At 39.8% G+C, this 14,896-nt stretch overlaps 1 protein-coding gene across 1 annotated transcript in view; it reads right to left on the minus strand.

Moving 5' to 3' along the window:
- The window catches only part of rnf19b (ring finger protein 19B), a 44,284-nt gene that overhangs the window by 8,789 nt on the left and 20,599 nt on the right, over positions 1-14,896 (minus strand). The window contains exons 2-3 of the mRNA XM_028036087.1: positions 11,583-12,724; positions 1,749-1,948 (exon numbers count right to left, since the gene is read on the minus strand). Of these exons, the coding sequence (XP_027891888.1) occupies positions 1,749-1,948; positions 11,583-12,220 (838 nt within the window). The 5' untranslated portion in view covers positions 12,221-12,724. The remainder of the gene's footprint in view (positions 1-1,748; positions 1,949-11,582; positions 12,725-14,896) is intronic.

Here is a 14,896-nt window from a genome sequence, read left to right on the forward strand (position 1 = left end):
CTCCTACATCCTATTTTAAAAATCTTCCTATAATTACTTGGTATGATTTTGTGTTTTTGCAGTGCAGTTGTTGCAGTTTTCTCCTATTTCTGATTTTTTCCCCCTGAATGTTTCAGTTCAAACACATGTAACTTATTAATTTATAATTATGAATCTTTTTCATCACTGGGGAGGAAATATGTCTCACTCTGCTTCACAGAACTTTTAAAATCAGAATTTTCTATCATAAAAGTTCTGTTTAAGGTCCAGACTTTGACTAGGCCAATCAAAAACCTTTTGTTTTTAGCCACTCCGAAAGAGAGAAGCATCCCTGGTCGTTCTCCTTCAGGAGAGAGCAAATTATTCCAAAGCAGCCCAGACCATCATACTGCCACCACCGTGTTTGACTAGGAATGAAATTAGCTTCATCAGTCCACTGAATGTTTTCCAGGGAATCTTCTCCAATGTTTTTCTGGAGGCCCAAACACTCAGAAATGACTTTTATCCCTCTCCCGACTGATGGATGTTAATGATTTGTTGCTTTGGGATCTTTAATCTGCTTTTTCCATTTCCTCAGGCTGTTAAAATTAGTTTGATCATCTGAAACCTTCGAGCAACAAAAGAAAAAAACCCCAAAACCAAAGCTCAATGTGCAAGGTGAGAAACGCATCAAGCTTGCACATCTGTAGCTGAAACAAACTAAAGCTGCTGTGCTGAATGCATTCGCTGTGCAGCAGCTCCAAACATGATCCTGCGTCTGACCTGCAGCTTTGATGACATTTAAGGTTTGACAGGATGCAGGACGCTGCAGAGCTAAGAATAGAAACAGATGACTGATTTAAACACTTCACACTTCCTCCAGCGGTGGGAACGCAGCGCAGCTTCTGCATCACGCAGCTTTGAAGCCGACAGACTGAGCAGATGGACGTGTGATAAAGTTGACAAAGTCAGAGTCTCTGAAAGGTGTGAAAATGATGGTTTCAAACAGGAAATGCTGCTGCTGAAGTCTCTGCACAGTCTGCTTAATCTGCTGCATCAGAAGCAGACAGAGTTTAGTTTATCGACCGATGACTTTCTTTAATCAGCTCTATTAAAACCAAAAACTGCTGTTGTCTTGCATCATTAAACTCAGACATTTTGTAACAAAACAAGAACCTCTTAGACTGCTGAAGAGAAAAATAAAATACTTGAAACACTTAATTCCCCGTCTTCTTACAGAAGTAAGGAGCTTACTGGGTGTTTATATTTCAAAAGAAAACAGCAAAAACTGCATTTTGGATCACAAAACCACAGCCAGCAGATTTTTTAAGACCACTGTAGAAGGAGCAAAATCTGAGACTAATGTCAGAAATTTGATAGAAAATACAAAGATATTTTAAAAATAGTCTGTTTTTTTCTAGAAAATTTCCAAGATTCATCTAAAATGTTTTGAATTTTATGGCTGAAATTAACTAATTTTTAAATTATTATTATTATTATTATTTACAAAGGCCATAAGCGCTGTTATACTCTCTGTTTCAACTGTTACTCCTTCTCCTTCTAGTATAGCTCTGCCATCTTTGTTTTTGTATCAACCGACTCCGCTAAGAATCACCATGGCGCCCTCAGATGGATGGAGGCCAAACTACAACACTAAAAGAAAGTCTAAGTGGACGAATTAATCAATTGGAACTAATTTTAATCTAATAAACCATTAATCGACTAATCCCTGGTTTAGGTCCAGTGATGGTGAGGCTGAGAGGAGTGAGTCTGGGCTGTTGGGGACTCACCAGGCCCCTGTTCCTGGGTGTAGCTGGGCGAGTGTCCGCTGTGGGTGTGCAGGGATTGGGCCCGCTGCTGCCGGGCCGAGTCGCAGGTCTGGTTCGGGTGCCACGCCTGTTTGCAGTGGTAGCAGAACTCCGCGCCGCATCCCTCTCTCCGACACACCAGCCTGGGACAGCTGGCGCAGCCTGAGGCGATGACTGCAAACCTGACGGCAGAAAATGGAGGAGGCACAAATAAATGAGTCAGAAACTAACATTTTCCAATCTGTGAGGCACCGGTGGGCAAACAGTCAAGTGTTGCAGCATCACAGAGCAAACCAAGCGGGTCGCTGGCACAACATGAGCTCCTTGGAGCCGGTTTTAATCTGCAGGAGTGACGGTGAGGAGGATCCTCACACCCGTTTTGCACCTTGGTTGGTAGAACCTCAGACTGCAGGTCTTTAGAGGGAACTGGGAATAAATAATGAGGCAAGCTGTCATGTAAGCTGTTTCACACCGGTCTCCAGGGAATGAACGTCTCCATGTCGGAGACGCAGCGTGGGAGGCAATCAGTGGCGCAAATGGGTACAAAAACCCTCAGCAGCTGTTTAAAAGAGAAGAAATGATGGATTTTCATGTTTTCTCAACTTGTTTAAAAGCTTCACAAACAGAAAGCAACTTTGTTACCTAAACGCTGTTTTAAGATTAATATTATACAAAATTTCATAATTATTTTTTTAAATTCAAATTTTAACAAAGCTGTATTCAAAACAAACATTATTCTATTACTGTAAATGAAGTGAACCTGCTAACAGGTCAAATCCATAAAGCCATAAAAACAGCTCTAAAAATGTTTATATTTTAACAGATCCAACATAAAATATGCCCTAAGATGCATTAATATGAACAGTGCAAAACAGAAGCTAACATCCACAGCCTTCTTCACTCTTTGGGTTTCAGCCAATCAGAACCTTGAAAATATTAGCCAATAGCATTTCAATTAGCATTAGTATTTTCTTTCTAATATATTAAAATATTCTCTACGTAAAAGTCTGCGAACAGGCGTAACAAACTAGCTATTAAAGGAGCATTGTGGCGGATGAAGTGCCATCTAGTGGCAAATCTAGGAATGGTCAAACAATAACAAAAAGAAGTAGCTCCAGATTAGCAACCTCTGGTTTTATTGGTTTAAAGATAAAGACCAGTTCCAGAACCAGGTTCAATATTTCAGAAATCATCCATGGGATAAATATAAAAGTGTTAAATACCAATAAGCTTAACATTAAAAACAGCTAAATGTTTAAGTTCATTATCTGAGAACTTGGAATGCAGAATATTTGGTGCCCTGCAACAAAGATGGAGGTTAGCAGGAGACTGGGATGTAAGAGTGTGTCAATCACACGACCAATCACAAAAGAGAGGATTACGAAAGGCTGTCAGGAAGCTAAGTGGCTGAAAACCCGTCGTGGGAGGGGAAGCAGAACAAAACAAGCGTGCTGCCATTTTTTCTGAAAGCTATTTATGTTTTTAGGGTTATTAAAAGGAAAGAAATGATAACATGACAAACAGTTTTATTGTGTTGCTCCTCTAATGTGGCAGCTTGGCGTTCCGCTTTAACGCCTCCTCAAACTCTGTGACAGGCCCAATCTCAGGACCGGGACTGAGCAGATATCTTTCCTCCTGATGAGCATCGAGTCCAAATTAACTTTGTTATCTGCTTCACCATGTGGGGAGAGAAAAGCAGGAAATGTAAAGATAACGGGAGTTAAGAGCGCAGCGTTTGGTTCTGAGCAGAGAGCGAGTTTCTCTGACTGCTGAATGTTTGTTTCAATCAGAAAAAGTCTGGCAGTATTTTGTGAAACCGACATTTGCATTCTCTCATCGAAACAACACCTGGAGTGTTGCCTTTATTCTTTTATGCATGTTTGAGAAATCATCCTTTCATCTCCACTGCAACCATTCAGCTGCGCAAAATGCCTGGTTGGACCTAGCTCCGCCTTCGAGGTGCAGCTCCTCCCCCACTCGGCTCCTTCAGACTAGCCAGGAGCAATTAGCAAACACCTGGTGGAACTGCTGAGCTCGTTATGGGAGCTGCTTCTCAGTGAAACGCAGGTAGAAACATGTTTCAGAAAGAGCAGGAGCTTCTTAAAGAGACAGAGGCCCAATTTCAGGGCGTTAAATTATAAAGTCAAATTTCTTTTAAGTAATATTTGATTTATGCAGCTTTTCTTTAACAGATGAAGGTAACAGTTACTTTGGTACTTGATGGCTAGAAAATGCGTAATACTTTTCCTTTAAAAAGGATTTTCAGCTGAGCAGCAGACGTTGTGTCTTTAAGGAAAAGCAGAACAAACCAGATCATCTGATCTTCAACTTCATGTCATGTTTTTAGCTAACAGTTACTGGAGCGTAAATCTTTAACAGATTTGACTGAAGAAATTAAAATAAGCCGTTTTTACCTGGGCTGCTGGTTACAAAGAGTCTAAAGATGTGGTGCATGTCACGTTATGGAAAACCACCAATGGCAGCGCTCACCGTAGCCAACCTCACTCTGAACCAATTGGTCTGAATTTGGTAGTTTTTTAGAGAAAAATGATTCATAACACAAACCAGATTTATCTGTTCACACAGGATTAAACTCCAGGTTTCCAGATTCATTTATGAAAAACTTTAAGTTCATAAATGGTTCCTCAGAATTTCTGGGCTTATTTTTTAGAACGTTTTCCTTTTCCAGACAAGATGAGACAAGAAGCAACATTCCTGCAGGGCGTCATCCGTTCTCACTGCTCCTCTGCCAGAAACGTCCCAGACTTTCCACCCTGCAGTGACTTCACCCACTTGTGATTAAAGAGGAGCTAATAAAAACACAGATTAACATGTTTTGTCTGCTACATCAGCACTTTAGATCTTCTGAAGAGGTGAGGGATTTATCAAAGACGTGACTTCCTACCTGCTTACGCCAGGTAAGAAGAAGAACTGCAGTTTTAATGGGACAGAGATTCTGTACTGGAAAACAAACAAACCAGTTTGGAGAGTTTGAAAACTGAGACAGAGGCTGAAGAGATCAGCCGAAAATTAATACTTTACATTCTGGTGAAATAATACAAGTTTCTCTCGTATTGTTACGACTATTTCTAATTAATTCAACTTTGTGTTGTGCGACTGTTTCTCCTAATATTATGACTTTTCTTCTTATGAACTTTTATAACATTATTATGACCTCTTACTTTCAGTCATCTAATTTTATTCTTACAATATTATGATTTTATTTTCGTATTGCTTTTTCTCATTGTTATGAGTATTTTTGTAATATGACTTCTTGTTGTACGACTTTATTCTTGTATCATTGCTACTTTTTTCTCATATTAAAACTTTATTGTCGTAATATTGTGACTTGACTCTCATATTATTTTGACTTACAGATGTAGAACTTTATTCTCACAACATTGACATAATTCTCCTGTGAATTTTTGTCTTGTTGCAGTATTATAACTTTATTTTTTATTATTTCTTAGCCTGGCATTAATACTCTGTATTAAGACTCGTCTTTATTTGCTAATTTGTTCAAATTCTCAAAATGTCTCAGATTGTGTCCAACGTCTCTTATCCTCGCATCCAGTTCTGATATTGTCAAAATATTTTTTCCAGTAATTAATGCCTGTTTTCATTGTTCTACCGTATTTAAATTATAATGTGAGGCTTTTTGTGCCCTTGTCCTGACTGATACTTTGGCATAATGACTTCCTTTCAGTGCAGAGGTAAATTCTCTGTTAGCCAAATGAGTTAAATCGGGTCAGAACTTCTGAACTTTGATCCAGATGAATCAGATCCTCAGGTGGGAAACAGAAAACACTGAATGTTAAGCCTCTGTCCAGCATCTGTGCAGAATTAGTTTCTCCATCTGGATTTTTTGTTTTTCTTTCTGAGGCAAGAAAAAAAACGAAAAGTGAGACGTAAAGTAACAGCGAGGGAGGCGGAGCTTCATGAGCGCCGACTGGCCGCGTGTTTGAGAGGAAACATCCACAGACTCTCCTGTGTGCATGCATCTCCTCTGGGAGGCACACACACACACACACACACACACACACACACCAACAGGCCCAACAGAACCGCTCGTCCCGCCTCTGTCAGCTGCATAAGCTCAGGATCCTCATGCAGGTCCGACATGTAAGTATTGATCGATGTAATTAAGCCCTGTTGCCCCGGCAACGCTCCCTCTGCATGACATTGAGAGTTGCCATAGCAACTGACAGCCGGAGCCGAGAGAGACCAGGCTCTGTTCTGACTGGATGCTCGGATCCGACCGTCACGGATTCTGACTGGTCCAGACCGCGCACACGGGGTCAAAGGTTAACCACAACAAACAACATGGAGACAGAGTGCGTCTGCATTGTGCTCATCGTCCAAACATGCTCCCCCTGGAGGCAGGTTTCAGCTTTACAGACTGGGATTACTGGAGCAGAACTGGGTCTAAACCAGTTCATGAGGGCAGAGAGGAGGAGAAACCAAGATAACCGTGTTTAAAGACTCGCATACTAAACCATTAATAAGGGATTATTGCTTCTGTTTTTCTGTTTCTTTGACTAGACCACTCCAGAACCTTTTTTTTTTTTTGCTTTTTAATCATTCAAGGTGAATCTGCTCAGATGCTTTGGATCATTTTCCTGCTGCATGAAGGGAAATGATGGACGGACATTTTACATTAGATACCAGAACTCATGGTTCTGCCATATCACAGCACATGGTCCAGTCCCACACCATCATACTGCCACCACCGTGCTGGAATACTTACTTCATTCTTCTAAAACGATTTCTTGTTTCTAAAGATCTGGCAGTAACTACATCTACTGAATTTATAACATGTCTACATACATATATAAACAGTAGTTAGTTGCATTCAGTTTAAAGGCAACGCTTCCAAATAATGAATTATGTAAAACAGTGACTTCAGCTAAAAATCATCTCCATCATTTCTCTGGTGTTTAATCTTCATCCAAACTGACAGTTTTAATCTGACTTAATGTAACGCAGAAAGAAAGAAAAAGATGCTAGGCTTCTTGTTTTACAGTGTATGTAAGAATCTGACGCATTTATTTTATTCTTCACTTTTTGACTGGGCCTCATTTCCACAGCTTGAATTCATATTTTTTAAAGAAAAGAAACATTACGACCAGATGCAACAACTACAGAATAACTAATATTATTTTTATCAATGTGATTTAAAACTAATCCATTTTTTCAGTGTTCAGCCTTTAAATTTCAGGGCAGGAGACGTTTGCGGCCGCTCCTCCTCTCCGGTGAAAACCGTCGGCCGTTCCCTCGGCTCTGCAGCTCCGGATGTTTGTGCTGAATAACAATTTGGACTTTGTCAACCTGTCTGAATTAGAGCGAGGCTGAGTCACTGCTGGCGTCAGGCAGCGGACCGTCCGCTCTCAGATTCAGGTCAGCAGCTCCGTCTTCTCCAGCCGCATTTTGTTTCCAACAGGAAGACGCAACAACTTATCTCTAATCTGGTTTGTCTGTAATCACAAACTGTTTCTGCTCGAATGCTCCCAAACGCAGAGATTAAATTAGCTTCAAAAAGATTTCAATCACACCAAGAAAAAGTTAAGACGATAATATTTACACAGTTGTGTTTGGAAAAAACACACACACACAAAAAAGACAAAGCCTGTTGAGGTTTATTTTCATCTGCACTCTTGGATGAGTCACGCTGAACAAACAAGGAGGCCCAGAAAACAGAGAGAGGCCGAGTGACTGGATGGGTCTGACCGTGGGAGGAACTTTAATCAGACAGAGGAAGCAGTTGGGGAGTGGGCTGAAGATATTTCAGTATGAAACCAGACCTGCTATCAAACACATAAACTGCATAAAAAACGGAGATGACTGGAATTCAGATGCATAAAATCACCTGAAAAACCACCATGAGTCAGAATCACTGAGTCTCAGCGCCACAAACGAGTGGGATGTCAGAAAATATACATAAAGCAAAAATAAAAGTCTTTTTTTGTGCAGTATGATAATTTATATATCGGTTGCATCAAAAACAAAGATGTTTCTGCTTTTGTTTTCATTACTGCTTCCTGTCTTTAGGGGGCGGTAAGTGCGAAAAACTAGGCTAATAATTAGAAAGCAAAAGCCAAAGAAGAAACAGGAAAAACAGTTTTTACCTCCAGTTTTCTTTTTTATAATTAAAACTGGAAATTTTCAGAAGAGATTTTAAAACTACGTCAATGTCTCAAACTCCACTGGTTGCTATGGTGACACTGCCTTTTAAGAAAGAGATGGAGATGTAGCATTGATTCAAACAAACCATCATTGTGCAAAACTGGACATAAATTAGAAAACATTCAGTGATGATGAATAAAAGGAAAACCCTTCTCCTGGTTTTACATGAAAACCGTCTTAAAGAGACGCTTCACTTCCAGTTTCTAACAGGAAGTTAGCATAATGAGAGCGAGTTAGCGGCAGAGCGAGAGCACCATCTGCACTCCGGGCTGATTTACCAGAAAACTGTAGATCTGGCAGCAGAGAGAGACACACTGGGTGGAAGTAGAGAAAATAACCTCCATTTTCATTCACACATTTTATAGGTGGAGTTTAAACTGCGGCTTAAATTCAAAAGTTTCTGAATATTTCATAGGGTGAAAAGTCTGGAGTGTCTGAAATCATAACAAAAAAGGGGAAGAATAAAACATATATATCATAAAGTTATTAAAGTTGGACTTGATGTGACTTATTTTAACTTCAAATGATGTTTCTATTGTTAGCTGTTAAAATTCTACTGTAATCTTTTGGGAAACTTACAACATTTTCCTGAATACTATCTCATGTCTTCCAACTAAAAGTTAGAAACTTGCGTTTCCTCATCGAGTCTCATGAATGGGGTTTCCCAATGTGAGTTTCCTGATTCACCAATCAGAAAATATGATGGCAACACAACAAAGTAACTCAAGCATTTAACGGACACAGCCAGGAAATAAATATAGCAGCACTTTATCATTATAAGTGGAAATAAAACTCGTTATAACAAATTTTATGTCGCATTAAAACCAAATTATGTTCTCATTTAAATGAAAATATGGCAACAATTCACGAGGTGTTTGAGTGTCGTCTACTAGAAATGGTAAAATGAGTTAAATATAATAATAATAATAATAATACATTTTATTTCAAAGGTGCCTTTCTGGCACTCAAGGACACCGTACAAAGAGCAAAAGTAACAGAAACAATCAAATGTAGCAATTAAAAATAGATAGAATAAATACACAACAATGTATCTATATGAAATCTATATATAAATCTATGTAAAAAAAATTCTATATAAAAAATCAAGCAAACCAATTGTGTCATATTGAAAAGGCAGATCTAAAAAGGTGTGTTTTAAGTTCGGTTTTAAATTTAGGGAATGACTTTATGTTTCTAAGGTGAGGTGGTAATGAGTTCCAGAGTTGGGGGGCAGAGCGACTGAAAGCTCTGCTCCCCATGGTAGTGAGACGGACAGAGGGGACAGACAAATGTCAGACAATAATAAATAAATTATTACTTTAACTGATTTACTCGTAAACAGAAGCTTACCAAATAAAGAAAATATTGTTATGTTATTGTTATTATTATCACTTAGTAAATATAAACTTTTCTTTTTTTACATTAATTTACATGAACAAGTGGGATTTCCCCTAAATGCATACATACGGCCTCATTTAAATGTGCACAAGTACAAAGACATTATTTCAGAAGTACAAATGTTAAAGAGGATCACAAACGTTGGTTTGCACACTTATTACGTTCCTAGTTTTTTTATACACTTACAAAACTAAAATTGACGTCCTAGCTAGTAAATCTCCAGAGTTTATTTGACCTGAAAAACGTCAAATAAACACTTTTTATTCCTTAAAAGTGTTTTAAAATATAAAATCTAAAGTTATTTATGAGTACATATGATGGTTTAAAGCATTAAAGTATAAAAAATCCCAAATAGAAGGAGTGCGTTTGGAAAGCCTTGTTTTTGCAGGTTCTAAATGTCTGCCACCAGATGGCGCTGTTTCCCTCAGGTTGAACCTTTAAGTTTAATGGAGGGAAAAAAGCTAACTATGGGATGATGGAAAGCCATCAGATAGGAAACAAATCAGCAGGAATTAATGAGTTCCTGATAACTGAACTGACTGAAGGCTGGAAGTGAACCAGCAGACGCCAGAAGGTTTGTTTTGTTGTCCTCACACCAGGGCTGGGCTCCAATTAAATATTTCAGTCAAGATTTTTTCACATTCTCAGAAAAAAAAAAAGCTTCATCGTCACCAAAATCTTTCTGAAAAAGTCACAGAAAGCCGAGACATGACAGGAAAAGAGATTTTTTTCTGAAACAGATTCTGTGGCTTTCCCCTGTGACTCTACCTGTACTTTCTACCCAAAACCAAAAGAAGAATATCACAGCCTGAAACTCAAAGACAGTGAATCACTCCTGCTTTTTATGATCAAACAAACGCCTCTCATTTGTTCCAGAAAGTGAGCGGCTCAGGCTCCGACTCGCTCCGACCGCAGCAGCAGCTCGAGGCTCACTAACCCACTTTCTGCCTCTCAGATTCTCACTTTCACGCCTCTCGTTTTTTTAATCTGTCCGGGTCCCAGAATCTCCCCCGGTTCTGTAGATCTCTGTGAGAAATAAACACTTCAGGGTTCGCTGCATCCGGAAGCTGCTCGCTGTAGTTTAGTTTATGCTCTTAACAATAACTTCCTTGTTTTCACTCATTGCACAAATTCCCCTTAAAGAAATGAGAGGTGAGAGTCAAAGCTTCGCTGGATTGACGTCAGATTGGCAGTAAGTCTAATTACATCACAGAGAGAACAGGAAGTTCACCTCTCAGATGGACGCCGGCTAAAACTCATCTAACTTAAGCTTTTATTTCCTTAGCAGCTGCTGAAATATTCATTTTCTGACGTTACGCTGCTTTTGAGTTTTAAATTTCTTCAACTTCTCAGTTTTAATTTAAAATGCCAGTGGCACAACCAGAAAGATTTCATAGGGTTCCAAATTCAAAACTACTTTATAAATCCCAAAGGGAAATTAAAGTTTTTAAGGTTTTTCAAAGAGTAAATTAAATTAAGTGAAAATATCACAATAGCAAATATTGTTGAACGATAAATGATCAAAAAGTTATTGCGATAAACCATAATATTGTTGTTTTGAGACCATTTTAAAGAAATATAACAGTAATGGCATAATAATGCAAGAACAGATTCTCAAAGATCAATAAACTAAATTCTAATGAACATTTAACACTCAGACTGGAAGATATTTTAAATATCTGCAATAAATAAACAAAACAACAGAAACAATTAAAATGAACAATAAGTCTGTAAACAAAACTGTCCTTAAAAATAAGAGCTAACTGAGACAAAACCAGACTGAAGACTTTTACCATCCAGTGTTTAGTAGGAAAAGAAAAACGCTAAATTATGCAAATTATTGAGCTTGTTTTAGTTTATCATGTGATTAATTGATTTATTGGTACAAACAGAAAAACAATCAATAATAATTCTATCCCTTTACTTATTGGGTTTTACATTTATGTCTATATTGAAGATCATGACTCTGTATTTCTCTGACAGGAACATGATTCTCTGGGGGCCAGGGGCGTATCAAGCATTTTTCATGAGGGGCCCATGGACCCCTAAAGCCCCCTTCTTGGGGTCACCACTGAAAAATTACTTTCTTTCTAATTTCTAGTTTTCTCTCCTTTCTAAACGCCAGAATCTCTTCAGTTCTGGTTTGCTTGTGGGTCAGAACATCTCTGGTGTTTTACAAATCGAACATGTGATTCATCAAACATGTGATTCCCGAGTTGCAGAACCGTTACTCACCCGCAGTCGGGCGCAGGGCACCATCTGCAGTCCGGGTCGGAGGCGAGGCAGCGCCGCAGCAGGAACTCTTCATACTTCTCCAGCAGGGCGGCGTCGTCCAGGATGTCGGCCACCTGCCGGGGGGCCAGCCTCTCGGCGCACTCGGGGCAGCTGAGCTGCACCCGGCTCTCCGTGATCTCGATGCGCAGGTACTGGCGCAGGCAGCAGAGGCAGGAGCGGTGGCTGCAGCCCAGCAGCTCGGGCAGCTGCTCGGCGGGCTGACGCACCAGGCACAGCGGGCACTCCAGGAGGTTGGGTTCTCCGGCGCCGGCGAGGGACGGCTGGCTGGAGGAGAGTGGCTTTGAGGGGGTGCTGCAGGCTGCGTCCTTGCCGCTTGCGGTGGCTGCGGCGGCGGCGGCGGAGGCTGCGGTGGGCGTTGAACTCAAGGCGGCAGGCAGCTGCTGCTGTGAGTGGTGATGATGAGCTAACGGAGCGGCCGCCCCTCCTTTGGGGGCCCGTCCGCTCCGGGAGCCCCGCTTGCTGTGGAAGAGGCTGTGGAAGGAGATACGGCCCTGGCGTTTCCCAGCTGCTCGGCACTTAGGGTTGGGAACGCCGCTGACCGATGAGTGAGGCGACTCGGAGCCCTTCTCTGAGCCCATTTTCCTTTTTATTCCTCCTTGAAATTCCAACGAGGAGACACGAGCCGCGGTTTGTTTCCTTGTAAAACCAAACAAACAGTTTTTCAAGGTCTCGGCTCAGACTCTTCAGAAACCTCTTCCCCTTGCTTTCATGAAAAAACAAATATTAGCAGGAAAGGGCAGAAGGAGATAACAAACAGAAATCAAAAGGAGTGGCACATGTAAGCAGGAAAAAGAAAAAAATCCCCCTGAGGTCCCAGTTTTGTCTCAGGTTTGTCCGGATGAAGTTTCACAAAGAAAAAGGAGAGAAGAAAGGAGTTTTCTTCTCTGAGGCAGAAGACGGAGTAAAACTGTTTCACTCGTCACTCTCCTACACAAACACAGAAAGAATAAAACCTAAAAATCCACAGCTTGGTTGTTGTAACTCCTCTGGTTTGGACCTCCTGATTCTCCTCGGCCGAGTCCGCAGCGACCGATCCTCTTCTGCTCCTGTTGCTGAATGCCGGTGTCTCTGAACGCTCCTCTCTGTCGGGCAGAAAGAAGGCAGGAAGTTAGCACAAAGAGCATGCTCAGTATGACACACACCTCTCCTCCCTCCCTGCCTCTCCGCTCGGCTCCTCCTCAGTCTCACTTCAGGGTTTTTCTCTCCTGCGCATCTGAACCGACGATCTGTCTGCTCTGGTCGCGTTCGAACACACGACGGTCAAATGGAAGAAATTCTGTTAAAACCTCAGATTCAACGCATGACATCATCCGCGACTCCACCCAATCACGTCTTTGTGTTAAAACCAGTCTCCCGCTCTACAGCATGCTGAGCACCACAAGCTGGTCTCCCACTTCACGCTGCGCCGACCCTGCCGTCACCATGGCAACGCTCACTACAAGCAATGAAAACAGCGACTTGAATCTGCCTACAAACAAGAAGAGACACAACCTGGAGTAAACAGATTAATAGAGTCAAATATATAAACAAAAAAACATGTTTTAGATGTACGGGGCCTGGGATTGCCAAAAATCTAATATGAATTTGATTTTAGAAATAAATGAATAACCCCAAAAACATTAAAACAATATAAACTTTCACTCTTAAATGTCCCATACATGTTGGGGAAAAAAATCAGCATTTAGAAGTATGGGGGACTTAGACTGCCAGAAATCTAATTTGTTTTATTGAAATATAATTTTGAGTGTGGAAATAATTCAAAAACAGTAATAAAAATGCAGAAAAATTATTGTCACTCTTACAAAAGCATGTAGATATCTAAAAAAACTTCTAAAAGACATACACTTGAGGTAAAAAATACGGAAGACTAAAAGTGACATAAATGAAGATTTTTCTACAGAAATATACATTAACTTCAGAAACATTAAAGCAACCAACAAAGCCTAATAAAACATAATGCTCACTACTAAATAAACACAGTTTAATTCTGAAATATGGAGGACTAACGATGCCAACAACCTAGAAGTTTGGCTAATATATCAATAAGGCTCAGAATTACATTGTGACACAGGAAGTGCATGTTTAATAAGTAAAATCTAGTTTTACAAGTGTATTTATGTTTTTATTGAAATAATTCTAATCTAAACTACTATTTATATCATAACTACAACAAAAATGGCCAGTTATGTTTCTTGCCACCATTTTACTTTGACCTTTGAACCCTAATTAACTGACAGGTGAGATTATTCTCATAATGTTATATGAATAAACATTACATTTTGATATTTCTTGTATTTTGGCAGTGTCAGTCCTCCATAGTGAAAAACCTAATTACTATCTAACATATGGAAATACCAAGTCTTACTTCTAAAAATGCACAAACCAAATTAAAACAAAAATAAAATTTACAGCCCTACACATAAAACAAACATTTCCAAGAACACGCCTTCCCTATATATGCATATATAACTATACCAAACATACAAAGACTCATAAAGTTTCACAAAAACTCCCCAAAACAAACATAATGCACTAAAATAGCTCAAAATACACAAAAATTCAACTGAACATAAATAACACTTAACACGTTACACACCATTACAGACACACAGAATCCCAACACAGACTTCTTTTACAACACACAGTTGTAAAAGAAGACTCACAAGTGAAAAGTAATAATTACTTTAACACAAAACACACATGCTAATTATGTTCTCACTGCAATTACAGACTGTGTAAGTGCTTCTATTCTGGAACGCAGGCCTGCAGCAGCAGCTCTGGTCAGACGTGTCTTTCTCTGGATCTCCAAATTTAAAGTTGAAAAGAAACTCACTTTGCTGTTGGAAATATTTCCACTAAATTAGCTTTGACAGGGCCCTGTAGCCTGTTTTTGACATCTGTGTAACATCTAATCAAGATTAAAAGGAAAAACTGAAATTAAGATGTCAGATCCAGTCAAAGAGGAGACAGAGCAGATGCAGAAGAGGAAGCACAGAGGAGTTTAAAGATATTTTCCCAATGTCTACGTGTAATAATTCAGATATGATAAAGTAGGAACATGTGACTAAGGCCTTGTACAAACATAGTCATGTCTTTATAAAAACAATTATTTCTGCTACATCATTTAAAAAATATTTGAAGACATGGGATCAGATTCAGAAAAGTTTTCATCCACATTAACCCACTGATCGTTGTTTTGAGCATGCCAAACCCATAGGGGGCAGTGCAGCGCCACGCTAAAACCTGTCAGCCAA

This window comes from Xiphophorus couchianus, chromosome 13 (assembly GCF_001444195.1).
Source record: "Xiphophorus couchianus chromosome 13, X_couchianus-1.0, whole genome shotgun sequence".
NCBI classification, from domain to species: domain Eukaryota; kingdom Metazoa; phylum Chordata; class Actinopteri; order Cyprinodontiformes; family Poeciliidae; genus Xiphophorus; species Xiphophorus couchianus.